At 43.5% G+C, this 18204-nt stretch overlaps 1 protein-coding gene across 2 annotated transcripts in view; it reads right to left on the reverse strand.

Annotated features, from left to right (window-relative positions):
- Positions 1–18204, reverse strand: part of SLC22A16 (solute carrier family 22 member 16) — a 45588-nt gene continuing 27384 nt past the window's right edge. For both annotated transcript variants that reach the window (XM_064170357.1, XM_064170356.1), the window contains exons 2-8: positions 10199–10675; positions 8745–8862; positions 6422–6971; positions 4404–4531; positions 3932–4041; positions 2664–2763; positions 1–344 (exon numbers count right to left, since the gene is read on the reverse strand). In XM_064170357.1, coding sequence (XP_064026427.1) covers positions 132–344; positions 2664–2763; positions 3932–4041; positions 4404–4531; positions 6422–6971; positions 8745–8862; positions 10199–10635 — 1656 coding nt within the window. In that variant the 5' untranslated portion in view covers positions 10636–10675 and the 3' untranslated portion in view covers positions 1–131. The remainder of the gene's footprint in view (positions 345–2663; positions 2764–3931; positions 4042–4403; positions 4532–6421; positions 6972–8744; positions 8863–10198; positions 10676–18204) is intronic.

Raw genomic sequence — 18204 nt, forward strand, 5'->3', positions numbered from 1 at the left:
TTTAGTCAGGTAGAAAAGGTTTTATTACTTTGCTCTGTTTAAAAAGGCAAGAAGAGTCACATTGCTTGAGTAAAAATGCCTTATAAATTAGGGTAATGATTAAAACTGGGAACAGCCCCTTTGCTCTTGCTTTATTTCTCAGTGCTGACTGTTTCTTGACCAAACATCTCTATCTTTTCTAATGTGGCACCACTGTGTGCTGGAGGAATCTTTTCTGAAGAGCTCCTCTTGTTTCTTCCCATTTCTGTAGCTTCCACCAAAGTATTAGTCAATGGTTTCCCCAGTGTTTCTGGAAGCATTATTGTTAATATTCCACTCAGAAGAGCCATGATTCCAACAAGCAGCTAGAAGAAATAAAAGCAAGAGCTGTAAAGGCAGAAATGGCTTTCAAGTTACACCTATCTTTGATCTTGCTTGAGACTGCATTCAAAATAAAGCAGATGGAGCTGTAATGTAAAGCAGAGATACAGTAAAAAACGTTTGCCTTTTTTTGTTACATAAATGAAAGCTTATGCAGCAGAATTGATGAAGAGCAGGTGAAGTGGTTTGTTCACAAGGGATCAGTTCAGTGCAAGTAGGAATAGTTCTGAGAAAATAGTAGATAGGTCTTTGTTTGGCATTGCTACTGTCAGGTGTGCATCCAAGACCTGGTTCTAGGACTCCATACATTTCCATGTACATGGATGTTCATAGAGCTACGATATCCCTGTCACCTGTAATCACGGGATCCCAGGATGTTAGGGACCTCCAGAGATCATTGAACCCAACTCCCTTGCCAGAGCAGGACCATAATCTGTAATCTCAACTCACACTCCAGATCCTGAACCTATTCCACCTGCACCTGTGTGCCTGTTCCTCCTGCACACAGCCAGAACAGAATTTCTCAGTGTGGCTTGTTGACCTGAGGCCACAGAAGTGCACATCCCTGCCCTGGATAGCTCTTCAGCAGATAGTGAGCAAGCTCTTCAGAGGAATACTCCGCCCAAGTCAGATTCAAAGACCTGTTAGGGGTGCAGGAAGATACTGACATTTGTAGTGGGATCACAATCTGGGTTTGTCCATGGTGTGAACAGGTCTGTAGCAACAGCTTATTTCACACAGAATCACAGAATCATTCACGTTGGCAAAGCCCCTCAGGATCACCAAGTCCAGCCTATAACCCTACTCTACAAGATTCACCTTAAACCATTCCCTAAGCACCACATCCAAACGACCCTCAAACACATCCAGGATGGGTGTCTCCACCACCTCCCTAGGCTATTTCAGCACAGGTAGCAGAAGGATCAGGATCATGTAGGACAGTCACAGAAGCATACATACGCTCCAGGAATATCCTTCCTTTCCCTTCATTTCTGTGTCTTGTGCAATGAGAGCAGTTCAGACTTTCCTCCTTTGAAGTACACAACAGCATGAAAATGCTGACATTTTTCCAACATCAGGTTATAAATGACCCAAATCTCTCTTGATAGGAATGCTTCCACCCAGCACATCCTGCCTGGCCCCAGTGTTTTTCCATTGTATGACTGTACTCTTTGATACTCTATTATCCTTATCTTGCCTGTGCTGATTCTCTGCTCTGTCCTGTTTGTTTAGTACTTTCTTTCTGAGTGTGAGAGAGAACATTTGGAATTACTATGCCTATGCCTCTTGCAGGGAGCTTGAGACAAGAAGTGGTCAGCTACCATCTGCATCTAAGACAGACTTCCTCTCTAAGACAGAAAAGTGCTTTAATATTGGAATTCTCCACCATTATTAAGACAGAAAAGATCTTTTGAGGGACTTGAGTCTGTTTGCAGTCTCCTTCATCCTTGTAAAACAACTGAAAGTAGTTAACTTAAATAATGAAGTGTGTTCCCAGGAATTTTCTGAAACCAGGCTCTAGCATCTACAAATTGAATATTTTGGAGATGCAAAATCAAAAGGACCCAAGGCCACTTTTTCTTTTCAGGGAATTCCAATGTAGCAAACAGAACTGCAGCAAGAATCCAGGCTGAAGACACATCTCATTACACTTTCATCTGCTGCTACCTGTGTTCTACATCTAACATTGGTGTGCTAGTCACAGTGAACTGAGTGGGGTGGTGGGGAAAGAACTCAAACTATTTAAAGATAATTAATAAACTTTTCTCTACTTCAACCTTTAGTATATTTATACATAGATTTAATAATCTCTACTTCAAGCATTAGTATATTAATACATATATTGAATAAATTCTTTTTTACTTCTCTTCTTCTCAAGCTTTAGTTATAAATAGAATACATAGAATCATCGAATCAACCAGGTCTCAAGTTGTGCCAGGGGAGGTCTAGGCTGGATGTTAGGAGGAAGTTGTTGGCAGAGAGAGTGATTGGCATTGGAATGGGCTGCCCAGGGAGGTGGTGGAGTCACCAACCCTGGAGGTGTTCAAGCAAAGCCTGGATGGAGCACTTAGTGCCATGGTCTGGTTGATTGGCTAGGGCTGGGTGCTAGGTTGGACTGGATGAGCTTGGAGGTCTCTTCCAACCTGCTTGATTCTATGAAGCTGCTAATCTTTGAGACTTAGAATTTAGGACAAGAGTGGTTCCTTCACTTTCCTATTAGAAACTTTTGGCTCCTGAGAAAACAAGGGACACAGATGCCTCTTCAAAGCCCAGAAACATTCACCACTGAGAGAAGTACTTACCAGTGGCATGAAAATCCAAACGCTTCTCAGGTACACACAGAAAGGAGCCACCACACTTCCTACCCGGCACATCATGCTTCCGCTTCCGACAGCAAGGGTCCTACACATGAAACAAGGACTGGGATAAGAATTCTGCCAGGTAAAGGAGGCAGTTAGAATTGCACACTTAAACATCACTAGGATCACAGAGTCATAGAAAGTTTTAGGTTGGAAGGGACCTCAAAGATCATCTAGTTCCAACCCCCCACCCTTGGCAGGGACACCTCCAACTAGGTTGCTCAAGACCACATCCAACTTGGCCTTCAACACCTCCAGGGAGGTTGTGGAGCACAGAATCACAGAATGTGATCACATTTTGTAATTCTGTGATTCACAACCTCCCTGGGCAACTTGTGCCAGTATTTCACCACCCTCACTGTGAAGAACTTCTTCTTAACATCTAGTTTAAATCTCCCTTCTGCCAGTTTAAACCCATTACTCCTCAACCCGTCATTACAAGACCTGAAGTAACTTATGGCTCAGCCAAACATTAGACAACCCTGAAACAGCTGAGGAACTCATCTCATCCCAAGCCTTTCAGACCACCAAAGCTGACGCCAAAAGCTGCTGGGTCTGGCACATGTCGTGGAACGCAGTTTCGCGGCAGAATTATGGGGGAAATACGCGAGGCGTTGACTATTTTATCAGTGATTTTTATTCGATGCTTCTGCTTGAATGTGAGGCACTAGAAACTACACAATATAGCAAAAGCTTAGAGAGCCTTTGCTACTCTCCATGACAGCACAGGAGCATAACAAAGAAACAGAAGCCCTGTGAGGAGAGGCTGAGGGAGCTGGGGCTGTGCAGCCTGCAGAAGAGGAGGCTCAGGGCAGACCTCATGGCTCTCTACAACTACCTGAAGGGAGCCTGTAGCCAGGTGGGGTTGGTCTCTGCTGCCAGGCACCTAGGGACAGAACAAGGGGACACAGTCTCAAGTTGTGCCAGGGGAGGTCTAGGCTGGATGTTAGGAGGAAGTTGTTGGCAGAGAGAGTAACTGGCACTGGAATGGGCTGCCCAGGGAGGTGGTGGAGTCGCCATCCCTGGAGGTGTTCAAGCAAAGCCTGGATGGAGCACTTAGTGCTGTGGTCTGGTTGATTGGCTAGGGCTGGGTGCTAGGTTGGACTGGATGAGCTTGGAGGTCTCTTCCAACCTGATTGATTTTATGAAATGAAATAACAGCAAAGCAACAATAAGAAAAAAACCCCAGCACCACTGGTGTAAGCTCTTACCTTACAATTGTTGGGTACAGTTCTGCTGTGTAGAGATAGATAAGGCCAAATGCCACACCTATGGAGAATTTTCCAGCCATATTTGCTAAGATAATTAGTATATTGAAATCCTATTGAAAGAGAGCATCAATAAATCAATCAGCAGAAAACAACCACCCTTTCAAAAGTCATTTACATCTTCCAAAGTAATGCTGCTTTTTAACAGTCAGTCTCCAGTATGTAACCAGTTTCCATAGCACTTTTTCCCAGCCCTGCTTCACTAAAGCCCTGGGAACATTTTTACATCTGATTCCAGCAATGACAGTGAAACCTGGCCTGAAAACACAGAAATCTCTCTGAGACTGACAGCTGCAAATTTTAAAGCAGCCTCTAATCAGCTGCATGATTTAGACAGAGAAGCTACCTCTAATGGCTGAAGAGCCTTTAAAATAGAGTTTTACTATAGGAACACTTTCAACAATATGTGACTAACCTGAGGTATGAACATAATTAAAACACAGATCAGTGCACTTAAAATAAGGAACGGAATGAGTGTGTTTCTCCTTCCCAGTTTGTCCATTGCAATGCAAGCAATGATGTAGCAAGGCAACTCCACAGCACCTGTCAGAATGAAATTGTTTAAGTCATGATGGCACATAGATTCGTGGGATGGTTTAGGTTGGAAGGGACCTTAAAGATCATCTAGTTCCAACCCCCCAACCATAGGCATACTCATGTAACAACTTCCTCTTTATGAGGTTTGATTTAATTTAGGAAGTAACAACTAAGTGCAAAGTAGAGATAATCAATGTGTTGGGCAAGCTCCCTTGGTAAGAGAAGTGATAACAGAAGGCAGAAGACGTGGGGATGGAGGATGTAAAAGGCCAAGGGTTTCACAGCACAGAGCAGCTGCACTTCTCTTTGGGGTGGAAAATTACAGGAAGCTGCAAGGCCAGGGCGGTTCTGCTTTTATGACACTGGCACTCATGAGGGAGAGCTCCCCTTTGCTGCTCCTCTGCTTCAAGCCTTTCTACATCTACAGCTTAAGTGTGCCCACAGGGAATACTGCCAGTGTTGCACTGACATGCCTCTCAGGATTTGCCAGTTGCCACCTGGACACAGAACTGAAGCCACAGGCACCTCCCCAGCTGCAGCCCAAAATCACCCCCACGTGAAAGGCAAGCAGGGTCTCTCCAGGTCCAGTTTTCTGAGTCAGCTCCACAAATACAGAGAATGAGGTGCCAGTTTTCTCTCCTCTCCATTAAAAAAAGGACAGATGTTCACAATATCCCACTCCCAGATCATCTCTTCCTAACATCTCTTTCCAGAGGGAAACTTCTGCAGCTCTGAAAGGAACTGGCATTTGGCTAGGAATAGTTCCCAAACCTTGCATAAACATGATCTGCCCTTAGACAAATTACACTGAGCTGGAGCCAGTTCAGACATGTTTTAAACCAGCTTGCTTATGAGGAATACTACTCTGTCCAACGTGAAATAACATAACATACAGCCCTGAACAAACATGCTGCATTCCTTCACTAAGCATCTGTAGTCCATCCCTACATCTACATCAGCAGGAAACAATCTTTTGGGCTCGTGGCATTAAAATTAGCAGGTTGCAATGACTGCATTTGTTAATCTGCTAGGATATTTTGTGTGTGGATTCATGCACTCTGCTCCATTCTAACAGTTATCTGTGCAGTGCTAGCACCCACTCTTCAGCACCACTATGCTATAGGTGATGACACAAACAATTCATGAGTGTCCTGGTTCTGCCTTGTGCTTATGTACGTGAGCAGTCACATTCACTTCACCGAGAGCTGAGAGAAAGCGAAGAGCATGACTTAGTTCTTTGCTGGCTCTCAGCTGCATGCCTGATCTAGAGCCTTCTGAAGGCAATGGATTATTCCCACTGATCTTAATAAACTTTGGATCAAGCCTTGAATGCACTGAGCTGCCCTTGCAAACATCTTACATGCCAGAGAGTGATTACAGGCAGATCAACAACATTAAAGGAATGCTACAACTCAATTAAAGCTTTATTTTTGAGAAATCTAAAATTACTCCTGCTTCTGAGAATCACAAATCTATTTCCTACACAGACTCAACATACCATGGCTCTAAGTGATTAAAGGAATACTTTTTCCCTCTCATTTTCCTCTACCAGAGTTGTGTGAATTTTGTGTCTGCTTCCTTTGGTGTTTGTGTGGCTCTGCTGTACGCTTGCAAGGCAAAGAGGAGAGAAGCAGGGTATAGTTTTACAGCCACAAAGACAGAGACAACTTTTACACACCCATGGATCTTAAATTACTGTTATTTTTCTTCAGACACTGAGATTTGGAGTGAATAATACTCCTGTGAGTCAGCATCATGAAGAATTAGCAAGAAACTTTTGAGCAAGGTTCCTAAGTGAATGGACAAAGTTTAAAGCTTGGCTGTCAAACCTATAGCCATTTCTAGATGTTATGTTCTAGTTCTGTCATCAACAGAGTAAGGTACTGAGATATTTACCTATGAGAAAGAGATTTAAATATTCATTGCCTCCTAGACTGACAGAACTGAGGGAGAAGACGTAGTACCCCAAGCTCCCAGTGAACCAGATCAGCCAGACTGTGATGGTCCTTCTTGCAATGTGCCAGTTACAGAACAGGTCTAAGATGTTGTGCTTCTTTGCTGAGGCTGTGTCATTGTCACCCTCTCCGCCACTGACTAGATCATCTTGTTGGACCGAGCAGAGTTCAGATACTTTGCAGGGAGCGCTTACTCTATTCCATCTTGCCATTGTATTAATTACTTTCTGTGCATCTTCATATTTTTCCTCTGACAGGAGCCAAAAAGGTGTTTCTGGGAGCATCCAGCAGCACAAGACAAAGGGAAGAGTCGCTAGAGAGAGAAATATCTGATAGACCCACCAGGTCCGAGCCAAAAATCCCACGAGTGCCACAACCATAATTCCCATAGCAAAAAAAGCATGGACATGCATAGAAGCCCAGGTTCGTGCTTTAATGCCAACAAACTCAGTCACATAAACAAAAGCCACAACCAGATAGCCACTGGAAACCTGGGGGGTTGGGAGAGAGAAAAAGAAAAACAAAGAGTTAGGTTTGTATCAGCTCTCCTGGTGCAACAGCAAGTAAAAACAAACACCTTTGTGTATGCTTAATTGCCACAGCACTGGCATGTCCCACACTGACAGAAACAAATGAAAGGCAACCCTGAACACAAAGCAGCTGGAAAAAAAGTTCCCTCAAAGCTTCAGACTGTCTGGACACTGTATATAAAAATGAGAAGTGATTTTGGATGCTTCTCTGTAGTGGGAGCAATGTAGCAAGAGGCACCTGACAAAGAGCCGAATTTGCTGATGTTTGCTTCATCTTCAAAAATCAGGTCCCTTAATGACATCACCAAGTGGACACCCATTAAAATTAGGTTCTCTGAAGACCTTAAGCTTGGTCTTTAAGTAGACTATTAATAACCTTTATATCAGGGAACTGCAGATTCAGCTTCTAAACTATCTCATTAAATCAGAGTCTTACACTGTTGGCAGAGAATTGCAAATATGTGGTTGTAGATTCCCACACATTATCTAGCAGATGTAATTGCTGGCATGTTCTGCATTGCAGCATTTCTTCACTGAAGACAGATATTCAGTCACACATACACTGCAATTTCTCTAGCAGCAGCTGAACTCTTGGAATCTCAAAACATTTCAAAACGCAGATAAAGAAAATACTCTAGAGCAGAAAATATTCCAGTGTGTTGCTTCAATTAAGAGATCTTCTGATTGAAATATTCCAGTTAACAGACTCAGTTTTGGAAGCCACTGATCTCAGTGGCACAGGGCTAGAGCTAGATGGAGGATGAGTTGGAAGCCACTGATCTCAGTGGCACGGGGCTAGAGCTAGATAGAGGAGTTTTCATCTCAACAAATGAGTTCTAGTGGGCAATTAAAACCTGCAGAATTGGTCTGGTCAGAGCTCTCTGCTTTTCTACCACGAGCCAAGAGAGTAAGCAGAGGGGCTCCCTGTTTGATCTCACTGTCCAAGGCTGAAATGCCCAAGCAGTGTTTCCTGCTAGGCAGTCCTGCTGAGCTCTGATGGGGCAAAATGATTTCTAACCTAACACTTTGTATGCTAGCATTCTAATTTCTTGATGTCTTATTCTATAGTGAAATACTACAAATATTGTACTTCTGAATGTAAAAGAGTACTTTAAAATTGGTTTCTACATTGAATGTATGTCAGATACTGGACACATACCATACATCTACATAAACAAATGTGTAGAGAGATGCATAAACACATATACTGGAATACACTTAAGTACAGTATAAACATCCAGGTGTTTAGCAGGTCTACTTATGTATTCCAGATATAATTTGAAAGACCAAAAGAGATGCATGGAAGAGAAAACATGCAGCTCTCCTCCATCACTCCAAATGGTAGAGAGAGAACAAATCATACATGTTATAGGTTTGTTATTTGAAGAAAAATGTGCTCCATTTCTAACAGTAAGGAGAAATGCAGTGGTGGCTGCAGTGCAGGATCCAGTTTGCTGTTCACACTTGGTATTTAATTACCAGTCCAGCAGAGGTTGGGATGGAGGAAGTACCAAACATTGCTTCATACAGGTGGCTTGCTATTAATTCAAAGAGGAAAAGTGCTGTGGTCCAAGAACATTCAGACTCTCCCTGCTCTGCTGAAATAAGTGCAACAGAGGGGGGCTTTAGAATAATGAATTAGGGGAGGAAATAATAACAAAAGGGAGATTTTTTTTTCCTGAGGAGGGGTAGGAAATGACATGTAGAAGTGCCAAGGTGAAGATCCTTTCTTACCATAGCGAGGAGGAAGCGCACAATCACAAAGCTGTAGTAGTCAAACGTGAAGGCCACTGCGATGCCAAACGCAAACTGCCCGGTGCTGGTGAACCATATAACACGCTGCCTCCCCAGCCTGCAAATCACAGCAGTGAGAAGCTGATCAATAACCACAAACATGCTGCCTCTGGCTCCAGAGAACCTAACTACAAATACTCTGCTAGACACCCTAATGGTTTAGTTACCTGTAATTAATGTCTCAGCAATTTCCACTTCCAAAGTAAAAGGGAGCTCCTATGGATGAAACATTCATTTCCCAGCTGTTGGCTGGGAACAACCTGTAGCATCACCTAAGCTCATCTCCAGTTTTGAGCTTATCATCTACATAAATCACCTGCAAAGTTGACTCTGTCATATTTATGAGGACAGTAGGTAAGGCTCTCTTTTTCAGGTGTGTTATATGAAGTAGTGTCTAGTGGATTTCTAACAAATTGGCCATCTCTTGCCAAGGTACCAAACAATTTGAATAGCAATGAAAGGCTTCTGTAACATATCTTTTTAGTCTGGAGAAGACTGAGAGGGGATTTAATCAATGTTTATAAATATCTGAGGGCTGGGGGTTGGGGGACAGGCTCTGCCCACTTGCTCCCTCGGATAGGACAAGGAGCAATGGATGGAAGCTGCAGCACAGGAGGTTCCAGCTCAACACAAGAACAAACTTCTTGACTGGAAGGGTCCCAGAGCACTGGCACAGGCTCCCCAGAGAGGTTGTGGAGTCCCCTTCTCTGGAGGCTTTCAAGGCATGTCTGGATGTGTTCCTCTGTGATCTGTGTTAGTATTGTCCTGCTCTGGCAGGGGGGTTGGACTGGATGATCTCTTTGGGTCTCTTCCAACCCCTGACATCCTATCCAGTTGTTTAGGGCTGAATTCCCTAACAGATAACAGTTACATAGCCCCCCTGAATTTTTGGATGAGATGGCAGCACAGGTGTGTGCATATACAAACTCAGAAACCCAGGAAGCCTGTACACTAACAACAAAACAAATCATGCCAAATACTACCTTCCCATCAACAACAAAGGGATTTCCAGTGCAAAAGAAGGGCATTTGGTGTAAAAGGAACTTCTACTTGAGAAGAAAATCCACTCCCAATTTTCTCTAGCTATTACTACTAACTGCTATTGCTCCTGTAAAAGAAAAGCATTTTAAAAGGTAAGGGCAAACTCTAGTTGTACAGAGCACTCTGAGTGAGAAAAATGGCTGATCTAAACCAGGAAAGAAATACTTTAAGAGAAAATTATTTGGCAATACATTTTAACATGAGTACTGGAGCTGTGAATCAAACAATATCCAAAGCTCCTGAATTGTGAATATAGACTTATGAACACATAATGAATGAAAACAAGAAGACAGGCAGATCCACGTGGAATTACTGCAGTCTGAAGCTACAGTTTTCAGAGGATGGCACTTTACCTGTCAGCAATGTCACCGAAAATCACTGCTCCAATCAAGACTCCAAGCATGAAGGTAGGCTGGATTAATTTGGCAAGCCATTCTCGGTCACAGACCAGATCCCACTGCGTAACCACAGTGCTCTTCCACTTTGTATCATCGTAGAGAAATCCATCAGAACAAGGAAATATGGACCTGTTGCCTTTGTACTCATAGGCCAGATCCACACTGACTTCTCGTTTGGACCTGCTGCACTGATTAAGTTCCCAGACTTCTCCGTTTTCCAGCTGGACCACGATGTAATTTTCTGTGGATGTCCATAGTGTCCAGATGTCCTCTATGCTTGATTCAGAGGAGTTGTAGAAAAGAGCACTGCTCACATTTCCAGGGATACCACACACAAAGTTAGGAGTAACAGCCATGAACACGGATGCTAAGTAATGGATACCACAAGACATAGCTTGAAACACAGATGCAAAATAAACACATGCTTGAAATCTGTGAAGGGAAAGAAGAAAAGCTCAGTGGAGAAAAACCTACACACAAGCAAAACCCAACATCATTATCATGCCAGGATCAGCAAATGGAGACACCACTAACATGTCTCATGGTGTTACACAGGACTGCTTCAAAATTAGCTAAGCCCTGTGAGACACCAAAATGAGAAAAGATCCACAGTGGAAGTGCTCTGTGCTCAGGAAATAAATGCTGTGGTCTTAGCCATGTGTTTAGCCATCCACAGAGGAGACCACTTGGAAAGAAACAGTTCTGAACATCAGCTCTTAGTGTGAAGCGACCTTCCATCCTTCCCTTCTGTGTAGTGCATCCCCACGAGATAAGGCATAAAATCACTGGAATGGGGAGAAAAATAATACCTGAAGGGATCCCACAGGAAGGCTGCAGAGGGAGTTTTTGTAAGAGACAGGACAAGGGGGAATGTTTGGAAGCTGAAGGAGAGCAGGGTTAGATTGGAGCTGAGAAAGAAGCACAAGGGTGGTGAGACTCTGGAATAGGCTGCCCAGGGAGGTTGTGGTGCTTCCTCTCTGGAGGTGTTCAAGGCTATGTTGGATGAAGCCTTGAGCAGCTGAGTCTAGCTAGGAGCTGTCCTTGCCCATGGCAGGGAGGTTGAAGTAGATGACCTCTGAGGTCCCTTCCAACCTAAACCATTCCACAATTCTGTGAAAAAACTAAATGCTGCCACCTCAGGTTCCCAGGTATAAATATACACTCCAAATAAAACAAACCAAACACACTGGGCCCTTCATTTGACCTAACTGTACCTATAAAATTGAATTCCATCTATCTTCCATTTTCTGTTTATTACCTCCAGAAGACAAACAGAACACATGTGGACACTTGTAGAGGAAGATAGAATCTGAACACCATGAAATGCTTAGTACCAAAAAATAGCTGTAAACAGGGTTGGGTTTTGGCTTAGGGTGTGCAGTTAGCCATTAAAGATTGTATCACAAAATAAACATATTACAAGAATGTTTTGTGCATAGTCTGGATTTTGGCATTTTAAAAGCTTCTTAAACCATGCCTGAGATGCAAGTAAAGCTTAGTGCATAAACTGCAGACCCAGTCTGACTTCCTAAAGACTTGCAATGAACTCTGCTATCACTGACTGCAAATTCTAGGCAGTTTCTGATCATCTGAGCATAAGAAGTTCTTTTTTCTCAACTAAATGTTAAAATTATGCATGTAATTAGTGCATCCATTCAGGAGAAAAATAAAACAGCATAGGGTTGGTTTCTTCTCTACTTTTTATTTCCTGAAGGAAAATCAATGGTGCTAATTTGGAGAAGGCTCAGGGATGACCTCATTGCTGTCTACAACTACCTGACAGGAGGCTGCAGCCAAGTGGGAGTTGGTCTCTCCTCCCAGGCAACCAGCAACGGAACAAGGGGACACAGTCTCAAGTTGGGCCAGTGATTTGCCATTGGAATGGGCTGCCCAGGGAGGTGGTGAAGTCATCATCGCTGGAGGTGTTCAAGACAAGACTTAGTGCCATGGTCTGGTTGACTGGATAGGGCTGGGTGCTAGGTTGGACTGGATGATCTCGGAGATCTCTTCCAGCCTGGTTGATTTTATGATTTTATGAATTATCTCCTATATACACATCCTTACTGCAGTGTGAAGCAGGCCTTGATAGCATGAAACAAAAAGTAGCATTTTTTCAACAGAGCAGAAACTATCTCTGCTGAAGCTGCAGGGAGTGATGCTTAAAAAACAACTGCCTTGAAGCATCTCGTGGGAAAAGACAGAACAGTTCCAATCCCTGTAACAAGTGCAACCTCTAGATCACTCCTCTCCAAATTGTATCTGATCTAGCCTGGAATTCCTGTAGTACAGACTGCAACAGTACCTAGCCTAAGACTTCTAAATCATCTATCATGACAACTTCTAATTGATTTCTGAACTATCTATAACCAAACCACACTGCAGACTTTGCCTTAACAGTTAACCTTTCCAACTGAACAATTCTCTTGTACAACTACCTCCATCCACCATCCTCAACCTCCTCTACCTTTTATCTTGTGATTCTTACTTCTTTCCTTGCTAAATGTAAGCCCAGTTGCCCATCCTGTCTCTCCAGTGACATTGTTGCTGCTCAGAAGCAGCACTTTTTATCCCCCTTTCTCTTGACAACAGCTCCATTGACTTTTCCATAGCAGTCTCAGGAGAGTGCTGAACCCACTCTGGCAGCTCAAAAGTTGGCTCCACCTCCCTCGTAAAGATGCTTCAAAGCAACCTTTACATCGGTGCTGTGCAGCTCCTTCCCAATAAACCTTATGGTTAAGTGAAACTGAACACAACCACAGCATCCCTTAATTCCATCAATTCCCTCTGAAGACCGCAGTTTCCTGAGGAATAAATAGCTAGCCATAAAGGTAAGCAAGGCTGAGCTGGCTTTGAAAGGCTTTTAGGCTATCTTGGAGCCCAAACCACCCAAAACAAACCAAAGATTATTATGAAATGTAACCTTTGGCCTCCCATTATTGCTGACAAATAAGGGCAACAATATTTTCCAGTTCCTGTTCTCTAGTTTCATTTTAACTCTTCCCCTCACAAGACACAACTCATTTTTAAAACAGCAGGGCAAGACTAAATTCAACAACCTAGGCTACACAGAATGACTGAGATCAGCTCCAGAAGACCTCTAGCAAGTTAAGAAATTGAATCCCTAGAAGCTGTGCAGTTGCATCTTCTAACAGCTAATAAAAGGTGGGATACCTGGAAGCAGGAGCCCCTGTATTTGCAGTATTCCTGTTGTTGTGCAGGAAACTGCAGTGTCAGATATCCCAGTTGGTATTTCCCAGACAAAGGAAGAACAAAATAATTTCAGACTCCCAGAGACTGAGTTTCCTAATTAGCTCTCAGAGTAACAAAAAGATCCTGTTCATCTTTTATCTTTTACACAGTAGAGAGGGACAGGGGAAATGTATTTATACCCTTAATTGTTGGAGAGGCTTGAAAGAAGAGAACAGCTTGTAAGAGCACAGACTCAGAAAATGGCATGAACCAATGCACTACATTGCTTTCTAAAATCCCAAGTCCCAAGAGCATCACCAGGGCTATGATTTAGCTCAGATGGAGATAATCTCTCCACTAACTGCTCCCTTGAGAGTTTTATCTTCTCTCTTCCTGAACACTTTTTGTGCTCATACTTCAATAACCATTTTGACAGACTGCTCTCCTGTCAAATCTTTCTGTTGGAAAGTTTCTCATTAAATCTAATCTCCTCGTCCCCTTTGCCAGTGCAAGACTATTAGCAGCTTATAAAACATCCTTCTGCAACTTTGAATAAATCTTCCTTGTCTATTATCACTTTGCTGGGCAGAATTATCAGTCATGCTCCCCCAGTTACTTCCTAAAACTATATAGATTGCAGTTCCTTCCCCTTTCCTCATTTTCCCTGTGTCCTACAGGACAGATTCCACCCCTATTAAAACCAATAAAGGATTAATTTTAAATAAATACCTATGTCAGGCCATATTTCACCTCTCTTTCAAGAGTTTAACTTAGGACTAGCTATAACCAACTTTTGTTAAAGTGTTCTCCCCTTGTCACTAGCCTGAAAATCTTAGTTCCTGCAAAGAAATCCCCTCTGTAACATCATTCTTTTTCTTGCCTAATTCAAAGCACCTATGCTAAGAAAGCACAAAAAGTCAAACCAGATTGCCAGGCATGTGTTGACAGCCATAATTTATGCTGTTTATAACTGCACTTAAGCACAGGAAAATGTGTTTTTGCACCAAAATGGCCATGCTGCTGCAGGATAGATTGCACTGCAGCTTTTAACCTCCAACTGCTCAATAAAAGGCCAAGGAGAAGGCAGGGATTAAGGCTTGATGTGGATGGAGGTGGAGAAGTTTTTAGCAGCACCAGTTGCTGAAGGCAAATCATTCCACACTGATGGGCTGGGAAAAAAATATCTGCTGCTCTATCCAGTAAAATTCCACAATGGGCTAGCTAAGCTTCTCTCTCCACATATATATAATTGGATATTAAATAGATATATATACTATTTATATATTTAATTAATAATTACATTTAAGATACACATATTAAAGCCCTTTTTTGACCCTCTCTCTCTATATATATATACACACACACAAATACCCTGAAAGTCTTCTGTTGCTGTGAAGGCAAAATTTATTGCCAACTGCAGCAGTGCTGTAACAGCATCCCCACTAATGGTAGATTGAGAAGCCCAACCTTAGGAGATGCTGAGAATCTCCTGCAAGTGAGAAGAGCTGTTCTTCCATAAAGGCCAGTGGCAGAGAGGTCAGGAAATGTGTTAACTTACAAGGTTACCAAAAAGGAATTTGTTAGGCCAGTAGTGACAACATATAGAAAGCATGAGAAGTATGTAGGGTGGATGACATGGATGGGAGAATAACTATAGATGCATTGAACTTTGCTTTCCAGAACAGCTGAAGATTGAAAAGGGACAAAGACATCAGCCTAGGCTCATGGCAGACACAGATTTGCTGGAAGAGAGGTTGGGGCAGCCAGCAGTTCTGTGCAAGGAGGAACATACAGCCCTTGGCTGCTGTTACTGGCCTGGCATCCCTGTCCTTGGCACCTCTGGGTGCATGAGTTTGATCTCGGCACTCTTGCTGCAGTCATGGCAATGCTTTTCCCCCGTCTTAGAAAGCCATTCTCACACACAGCTGAGCAGCTTCTCTCTGCAGGAGGCCTTGGTGCTGGGGAAGCACAACAGCTCCTGCCTGGGGAGCCTGGAGCTGCCCCTGGGGCAGGCAGTGACAGCAGAACAAATGCAGCTCCTACTTCCACCGACCCTGAGACACAGGTTAAAGTCTGTGCTGTCCTTGTTACCTGCTGTTAATGATCAACTTTCTTTCCCCAAATTCTTAAATTTATGAACACAGTAGTGATAAGAAACTCCTTCATTACTCAGCTTTAATCTCTCTATTGCAGGCAAGCATGTAATACAATCACATCAGGAATCTCCCCAAACCCCATTCTGGAAATTACATTTCACTGCATGAAGAAGCACTGCTGCTCATGCACAGAAGTGGTAAGAAAATAGCACCGTAGTAGCAATAAATCCTCTTGAAGTTCACCAAAAGCAAGCAAAGCCTGTGATCCATTTTCCTGAACTGATCTTGAAAACGGCAGGTTTTGGCAAGGGCATTTTCTGTGCCAGTTGCCTGCACATTTCCACATCAGATTACATAACCTATGACTGCAAACAGCACTTTTCAATAACCTACTTCACAGACTGTGCTTTCTCTTTTTAAAACCCACTCTTCCTGCATTTTTAAAGACATGTGAACATGCTGACTGCCCTAAAAGGTAAGATAATCTCTCTCAGTGTTTTTCCACCTCTTCAGCCACAGAAGATAATTATTTGGCAAGCACTTTTTGTCACTCTTGCCAGGAGTGTCAAATATAGAAGTCAAGAAGACTTTGTAGGTTACTGCTCCAGTGTGGAGACATTTCATGAATGCCAGAAGTCAAATGAGCATAAAACTCTCCTCACAAAGGCTTGAGCAAGACACAACATGAAAACTGTTCCAGTCTGTCTTAAAATATTTCTGTGAAATTTCTCCCCAGTTAATTTTTGGTTTTCAGTTTGCAGCTTGTAGTAAGAAAAGCCTGTAAAAAATTCCACCTCTTCTGCAGAGGTTTAAAGATCTCATCAGTAAGAGCAGCAGTTGGCACCATCGTAGTGTCAGTAGCTAAACTGAAGCAATCCTCTTCCATAAAGATAATGAACTAGATCTCAGATCACTACTGGTCTGGCTGCAGCCTCATGTGACACATCTCTGTGGCACTGTCACCCTCTCTTTCCCACTGTTCTTTTGCCTCCTGAGACACAGTGCACTCTGCTGTCATACTTTTTTTTATGGACCAGCTCTGAATTTTAACTGAAAAATTGACCTAACTTGAAAAAAAAAATCAAACCAGGATGATGACAAATAATAAACCATGCTGGATTCACTGCTTGATCCTGCATCTAGTTCTGGAGCCTCTATTACAAGAGGGATGTGGAGATGCTGGAGGATGTCCAGAGAAGGGCCACGAGGATGCTCAGAGGGCTGCAGCAGCTCTGCTGTGAGGACAGACTGAAAGAGTTGGGGCTGTGCAGTCTGCAGAAGAGGAGGCTCCCAGGTGGCCTTCTGGTGGCCTTCCAGGATCTGAAGGGGGCCTACAAAAAAATCTGGGAAGGGATTTTTTAGGAGATCAGGGAGTGACAGGACTGGGGGGAATGGAGCAAAGCTGGAGGTGGGGAGAGTCAGACGGGACATGAGGAGGAAGTTGTTGAGCATGAGAGTGGTGAGAGGCTGGAATGGGTTGCCCAGGGAGGTGGTTGAGGCCCCATCCCTGGAGGTGCTTAAGGCCAGGCTGGATGAGGCTGTGGCCAGCCTGATCTAGGGTAGGGTGTCCCTGGGCAGGAGTGTTGGAACTAGATGATCCTTGTGGTCCCTTCCAACCCTGACTGATTCTATCCCATTTATATTGCATTCACACATATAATCTGCACCACCCTGTTTGAAAGTGCTACATCTAGCACACAAAAACACATGAAGTAGATATGCCAGGGAGTGATAGGACTGGGGGAATGGAGCAAGGCTTGTAGTGGGTAAATTCAGATTGGCTGTCAGGAAGCAGTAAGACATGGAACAATGCCTACAAACTGGAACATAGGAGGTTTCGCCTCAACATGAGGAGAAACTTCTTCACAGTGAGGATGACAGAACACTGCAGCAGGCTGCCCAGAGAGGTTGTGGAGTCTCTGGAGATTGTCAAAACCTGCCTGGATGCATTCCTGTGCAAACTATCCTAGGGGATCCTGCTTTGGCAGGGAGATTGCACTTGATCTTTGGAGGTCCCTCCCAACCTAAAGTTCCATGATTCTGTGAAGAAGTTATTCACCATGAGGGTAAGGAGACATTACCACAGGATGCCCAGGAAGGTGGTGGAAGCTTCATCCCTGGAGGTCTTTAAGGCCAGGCTGGATGTGGCTCTGAGCAACCTGATCTAGAATGAGGTGACCCTGCCCATGGCAGGGGGGTTGCAGCTGAATGATCCTTGAGGTCCCTGCCAGCCCTGACAAATCTATGATTGTATAGCCACATATATGTTAGAGAATAAATCCCTTTGATGGTTTGGGTGTTCCCTGCTCCCCACACACACTTAAGAAATCACCCAGACTAGACTCAGCCAAGCTGGAAATGAAAGAATGAAGATTTATAGTTACAGCTTAGCACAATATACAAGCAGATATTTACAACCTATATCTTTATACAGAAATATACAAGACAAAAAGTAATACAGAAACACAACAGCCCTCCCAGAAACCAGAGTCCCCAGGAGGGGCTCCCAACCACCAGTCCACCTTCTTTCCACCCCTCTACCTTATCCCAGACTTTGCCTTACATTCAAGGTGAGTTTGGAGGAGTTAGGCCAGGGGGGGTTAGGAAGCAGAAGGATTAGTTACACAGACAGCAGGTTAGAGAAAGAAAGGAGGCAGCCAGAGCCAGAGAGCAATT

This window comes from Pogoniulus pusillus, chromosome 33, assembly GCF_015220805.1.
Source record: "Pogoniulus pusillus isolate bPogPus1 chromosome 33, bPogPus1.pri, whole genome shotgun sequence".
Taxonomy (NCBI): domain Eukaryota; kingdom Metazoa; phylum Chordata; class Aves; order Piciformes; family Lybiidae; genus Pogoniulus; species Pogoniulus pusillus.